This window comes from Stegodyphus dumicola, chromosome 11, assembly GCF_044657685.1.
Source record: "Stegodyphus dumicola isolate Sdum_Otavi_A_Nest chromosome 11, ASM4465768v1".
NCBI lineage: Eukaryota > Metazoa > Arthropoda > Arachnida > Araneae > Eresidae > Stegodyphus > Stegodyphus dumicola.
This window is the reverse complement of record NC_140778.1, coordinates 7,451,911-7,458,923: the sequence shown is the minus strand read 5'-3', so window position 1 is coordinate 7,458,923 and position 7,013 is coordinate 7,451,911. Positions and strand designations below refer to the sequence as shown.

The following is a 7,013-nucleotide window of genomic DNA, read 5'->3' as shown; positions in this document are numbered from 1 at the left end:
TAGTTGAAATCATTCATACAGGATCTCGCAGTGGAAAGCCTACAGCTATTGTTTATTTAGACGTAGCAAAGGCTTTCGACAGATGTTGGCATATCGGAATTTTATTCAAGCTCATGCGACTTGAAATTTCGGCTAATTTTGTGCACATAATGCACTCTTACCTCACTAATCGTACCTTTTCTGTTAAAGTTAAATATTCTGTCTCTTCTCCTCGCCCTATCTTGGCTGGGGTGCCTCAGGGAGGAATTCTTAGCGCTACGCTCTTCAACTTGTATGTAAATGACATACCACAAACACCAAGTGTCGATCTAGCACTCTATGCAGACGACACAGCTATCATTTCACAGCACTCAACATTACATGCCACTCTCAATCACCTACAGCTGTATTTAACAGACTTGGAGTCCTGGCTAATTACCTGGAAAATCAAAATTAATGTCGCAAAAAGTGCCGCCACAGTTTTCTTTTCCAGAAAGAGGAATGTCCATAGTCAACTCCCTCCACTCAGATTATTTGAAGAAAATGTACCCTGGGTGGAATCCTACAAATATCTGGGAGTATATCTAGATGCGAAGCTGCTCTGGAATACACACATCAACTATGCAATATCCAAAGCAAGAACAACAAGAACCCAACTGATGTCTCTCCTCAAAAGAACCAGCAACCTCTCCCTCAATAACAAGATCCTACTGTATAAAAGTACCATCCTTCCAATCCTGACCTATGCAGCTGTCGTATGGTCAACTGCTGCCAATAGCCACCTGAAGAAAATCCAAGTATTCCAGAGCGTCACGCTTCGTATTCTGACAAATGCTCATTATTTCGTCCGTAATGAAGTGCTTCATAACGATCTCAAAATTCTTCCCCTTGACGCCTTTTTCAGGCAAAATTCGGCCAAATTCTTTAATAGATTAACACAGATCGAAAACCCAGTCTTGCACTCACTTCCTGCTTATGATCCAGCTGAGCCCAGCTCAGCTAAGCGACCTAGGAGCGTTCTTGATAGAACTTTTAACATCTTTCCTAGGAAGCCAAAGCGGAGGTGTCTGCTTGACTAGGAATTCTTTCTAAAAATTTTTAAATTAACAAGCACTTCACGGGCCTAACCCGGCGACCCTTAATTATTTCTATATTTTCACATGCCCGCCGGACCTAATTCGGCCTCGTTTCTCGGTTTCATATCCGTGCTGCTATAGGTAACATGCTCCTCTACTTGCCAAGACCTCATCTTTTCATAAAACACGGTCCAGACAATCAAAAGTCAGAATTGCAATAGATTTAACGTTTCTATATTATTTTATCATTTAACTTAAACTATTTAATTATTCAAATTTAAATTAATATTCTAATCTTTAAAATCTAGCTCCCTCATATGCTACTCAAAACACCTTTATTATATGAATTTTTGTTCCAGCAACCTGCATATATACAAGCTTGCATATCTTCAGACATCATCTGCAATCAGGTAACTCAGTTTAATCCTGTCTCTATTTTATTCCTTACCCCTTTTTAATCCACCTCTCCGCTCCAACTTAAACCTTTCCCCCCCTGTCTTTCCTTTAACTCTCTTGAAAAACTTCTCCGTCTTTTCTACAGTTAACTTTCTTCACGGTTCTTTCCGCTTCAAAAGTTGCTCCTATTCTTCCCTCGCCACGGGCGGTAGGAGAACTTTTTCGCCTCTTGAACTCTTTCCCCCCCTTCTTTTCGTTCCTCAATTCCTTGCTCCGAGTTTTAGTCGCAAGACTCTCTCCCCCCAGCCCATCCCCATGGCATTAGCAATTACTGCGGTTTTCCGTATTACCTAATATACCTTTCCCAAGCCCTGGAAAATTATGTTTCCCGGCTGATTGTCTTCCAATCTTTCCGATTCCATTAATGCAATGCATTCAGGAATTCGCCTTTAATCATCACCTCTCTCTCTTTCAACCTAGTAAAACAGGTTGAAAGCAGAAAGAATTTTTTCGTCCCTAGTGTGGACTCCTAACTCACTTCCTTCCCCGTAAACCCTTAATGGTCTCCTTCATTACCCTTTAGCCAGTGCTTTTTCTTAATCACCTCAGTTTTCTTAACGAAGTTGTGGAGGTAATTGCATTAAGTTGCAAAGGTACTCCGGAAAATATCGCCTTGGGCCAGAAACCGCATCATTTGTGAGTACCGAATCGGTACTTCGAGTCAACCGATGTACCCGTTACTCAGTAACGAGGTTTTTCGACATCGATCTCGACAGGTGTCCAATTATAATTTATTATCAAAATCAAAATTTTTTTAATTTGTCATCAAATACAGCGTTTGTAATCAAACATTTATAATATATCATAATAATGTAACAAATGTTTTTAAACAAAACGCAAAATCGCTACTTTTGATTATAATTTGTAATCAAAAGTTGGGAGGATGTTAATAATGCATTATTTATTTTAATGTTTATTCTGTATTCTAAATTTCTTGGCTCATCAGCAAGCCTCACTTAGATTTTGCAGGTAAAGTTTAGTAATTAGTGCTCGGCAACAATAATTGATATTAAGTTTTATAGAGTATAGCAATTGTCTTACGTGGTAATAAGGTTTGTTTTCGTAGAAACTGATTTTATTATTTGAATAATTACCGCAGTTATAGTTTTTTTTTTAATAATAGTAGCGGCTGCTTTAAAACTATAATGTGACTCTTTAATTAAAGTTTACTTCATGCTGAAGTGTGATTCATACTGCTTAGTATTCAAATCTTGAAAGCCGGTTACTTTTTTCCGTGTAAGCTTTAAGAGTTGTTACTAAATTTCTAACGTGACATGTAACTTCTTCGAGTTATAAATCATTGGGTAGCTACTGTACAAAAGTTTCAAGTAGCATAACATACCATATGTGACCCAGTTTTACAAATTCCTGTTTAAACATGTATATGTGATCGGGCAAGAAGTGTAATTTTTGTGAACTATAAGAAATTAATTTTCAATTAAACATTATTGGAAATCAAGGCATTCTTAAGGTGTCCTAATAGCAAGCAGCTGATACGTCACATGAATAATTTGTGTTGATTCTTTTACAAAAAAAGAAAAAAGCCTGTTTACATGAGACATTAAATGCTAGAATAAACCAACTTAAAACTACTTTTACCGAAATTTCTGTTTAGCAGCCAGTTTTACACTTCAGAAGGTGAAATTCATCACGAGATGTGTAGCAAGTTATATTAAGAATGTCAGATACAGTTATCAGGAAAGTGCAGAAATTGCATATTTTAGGAGAAGGATGTTCTAGGTTCAGGGTTTGTAACAAGGTAACAAATAATGTTCAAGAGGTAATATTTAAAACAGCACATGCATATCCATACTGAACAAAAACCTCATATGTATGAAATTTGTAGCATGTCATATAGTCGAAAAAGCACTTTAAAGGTGCATATGCTAATTCACAATGGAGAGAAAGCTCTTAGATGTGAGGTATGTAGACATTTAGTTAAAAGACTAATTCAGACAATCATCTGCTTATTCTCACAGGAGAATAACCTCATCTATGTGAAGTATTTAAGAAATCATTAAGTAAAAAGATCGGTTTAAACATGTATGTGCTTACTCACGCAGGAGAGAAACCTTATATATGTGAAATATGTAAGAGGATATTTCACTAGAAGGGTAATTAAAACATACATATGCTACCCACACGAGGGAGAAACCTCATGTAAGAAGTCATTTAAAAAAAAAAGGAGGATTTAAACAAGCCTATGCTTTTTCACACAGGAGAGAAACCTCATATGTGTGAAGTATGTAAGAAGTCCTTTAGTCAGAACTCTACTTTAAACAGCCATATGCTTATTCACACAGGAGAGAAACCTCATGTGTGTGAGTTATGCAAGAACTCATTTAATCAGAAGAGAGCTTTAAACTGCCATATGCTTATTCATACAGGAGAGAAACCTCATGTTTGTGAAGTATGTAAGAAGTCATTTAAACGGAAAGAGGTTTTAAAGAAGCATATGCGTACTCACAAAGGAGAGAAACCTCATGTGTGTGAAGTATGTAAGAAATTTTTTAGTCAGCAGTCTACATTAAGCAGCCATATGCTTATTCACAGAGGAGAGAAACCTCATGTGTGTGAAGTATGTAAGAAGTCATTTAAACGAAATTATCAATTAAACGAGCATATGCTTAGTCACACAGGAGAGAAACCTCATGTGTGTGAAGTATGTAAGAAGGTATTTAAACGAAAATATGATTTAAACAAGCATATGCTTAGTCACACAGGAGAGAAACCTTGTATGTGTGAAGTATGTAAGAAATCATTAAGTCTGAAAAGTAATTTAAACAGGCATATGCTTATTCACACAGGAGAGATACCTCATGTGTGTCAAGTATGTATGAAGTCATTTAGTCTAAAGTCTACTTTAAACACCCATATGTTTATTCACACAGGAGAGAAACCTCATGTGTGTGAAGTATGTAAGAAGGCCTTTAGTCAGAAGTCTGATCTAAGCAGGCATATGCTTATTCACACAGGAGAGAAACCTCATGTGTGTGAAGTATGTAAGAAGTCATATAAGCGGAAGGATCAATTAAACGAGCATATGCTTAGTCACACAGGAGAGAAACCTCATGTGTGTGAAGTATATAAGGAGTCCTTTAGTCAGAAGTCTCATCAAAGCAGGCACATGCTTATTCACACAGGACAGAAACCTCATGTGTGTGAAGTATGTAAGAAATCCTTTACTCAGAAGTCTACTTTAAACAGCCATATGCTTATTCACACAGGAGAGATACCTCATGTGTGTCAAGTATGTATGAAGTCATTTAGTCTAAAGTCTACTTTAAACACCCATATGCTTAAGTAATTTAAACAGGCATATGCTTATTCACACAGGAGAGATACCTCATGTGTGTCAAGTATGTATGAAGTCATTTAGTCTAAAGTCTACTTTAAACACCCATATGCTTATTCACACAGGAGAGAAACCTCATGTGTGTGAAGTATGTAAGAAGGCCTTTAGTCAGAAGTCTGATCTAAGCAGTCATATGCTTATTCACACAGGAGAGAAACCTCATGTGTGTGAAGTATGTAAGAAGTCATATAAGCGGAAGGATCAATTAAACGAGCATATGCTTAGTCAGACAGGAGAGAAACCTCATGTGTGTGAAGTATATAAGGAGTCCTTTAGTCAGAAGTCTCATCAAAGCAGGCACATGCTTATTCACACAGGACAGAAACCTCATGTGTGTGAAGTATGTAAGAAGTCATTTAAACTGAAGGATAAATTAAACGAGCATATGCTTAGTCACACAGGAGAGAAACTTCATGTGTGTGAAGTATGTAAGAAATCCTTTACTCAGAAGTCTACTTTAAACAGCCATATGCTTATTCACACAGGAGAGATACCTCATGTGTGTCAAGTATGTATGAAGTCATTTAGTCTAAAGTCTACTTTAAACACCCATATGCTTATTCACACAGGAGAGAAACCTCATGTGTGTGAAGTATGTAAGAAGGCCTTCAGTCAGAAGTCTGATCTAAGCAGGCATATGCTTATTCACACAGGAGAGAAACCTCATGTGTGTGAAGTATGTAAGAAGGCCTTTAGTCAGAAGTCTCATCAAAAAAGGCACATGCTTATTCACACAGGAGAGAAACCTTATGTGTGTGAAGGATGTAAGAAGTCATTTGAACGGAAGGATAAATTAAACGAGCATATGCTTAGTCACACAGGAGAGAAACCTCATGTGTGTGAAGTATGTAAGAAATCCTTTAGTCAGAAGTCTACTTTAAACAGCCATATGCTTATTCACACAGGAGAGAAACCTCATGTGTGTGAAGTATGTAAGAGGTCATTCAGTCTGAAGAGTAAGTTAAACGCTCATGCACTTATTCATACAGAAGAGAAACATCATGTATGTGAAGTATGTAAGAAGTCCTTTTGTCAGAAGTCTTATTTAAGGCGCCATATGCGTATTCACACAGGAGAGAAGCCTTATGTGTGTGAAGTATGTAAAAAGTCATTTAGTCTGAAGTGTAATTTAAACACTCATGCACGTATTCACACAGGCGAGAAACCTAATGTGTGTGAAGTATGCACGAAGTTATTTAAACAAAAGGGTAATTTAAAGAAGCACATGCTTAGTCACATAGGAGAGAAACCTCATGTGTGTGAAGTATGTAAGAAGTCATTTAATCAGAAGACACTCATATACGTATTCACTCGAGAGAGAAGACTTGTGTATAAAATATGGATAAATTAATTTTTATTAAAGGATTTTTAAGATATGCGTATCGACAGAAGAGGGAAATCTGTCATGTATAGAAGAATTCATTTGGACAGCAGAATAATTCGAAAAAATATGCGTTGATCTAAGCAGAAGAGAAGCCTTCTGTCTTTTGAGGAGATGTTAAATTAGTATGTTGTCATAATTAATTGATGGGAAAATACTCGTACTTGGTAATAAAAGAGCCATTTAGTGGCAGAGTTTTAGATTTAAAAGTAAACTGGGTGCTGCTGATGCTGTAGAGAAGTTTTTGAATTGTCATTTGATATAAATAAATCATAATCTAATTATTTTTTAAAAAAAAGCAAAAAACTACTTTTATGCAAGTTTTATCTCGATTGCATTTTTAACTAATGCTGACTTGAAGCTACATTTGCTTATCTATCCTACCTTAAAGACTCTAAAACTGCTTATACCGACCTTGATTGAAAAAGCTGGGATTGTTGTTTTGTTCAGGATCTGCCATGATGTGTTTTGTGTTTCTTCCACCTTTTCGGAAATTTGAATTTTTGACCCTAGATATCACTTTTCACAGATTTTTGTATCACTCATATTCAGTGTTACATCTGTTACCTAGCAAAATGCACTGTTGTGATGATATGATCGTTACCAATTTGACATACTTCTGAGATGCAATTCTGGAGCAGGGCGAAATGCTTCATCCCATATGTGTATTGTAACTTGTATCTTCTTTGTGCTAAAGACATTTCAGAGTTTATCAATGAAAGCTATTGAATTAATGATAGAGATGCCTTTCTTGAACCTGTAATGA

The 7,013-nt window shown here is 36.5% G+C and overlaps 1 protein-coding gene across 1 annotated transcript; it reads left to right on the top strand.

Moving 5' to 3' along the window:
• Positions 1-3,714: 3,714 nt before the first annotated feature.
• On the top strand, positions 3,715-6,217 carry LOC146993776 (uncharacterized). Its single transcript, XM_085826517.1, has 3 exons — positions 3,715-4,581; positions 5,351-5,554; positions 5,729-6,217. The coding sequence occupies exons 1-3, from the start codon at positions 3,715-3,717 to the stop codon at positions 6,215-6,217; spliced, it is 1,560 nt and encodes a 519-aa protein (XP_085682643.1).
• Positions 6,218-7,013: the final 796 nt, after the last annotated feature.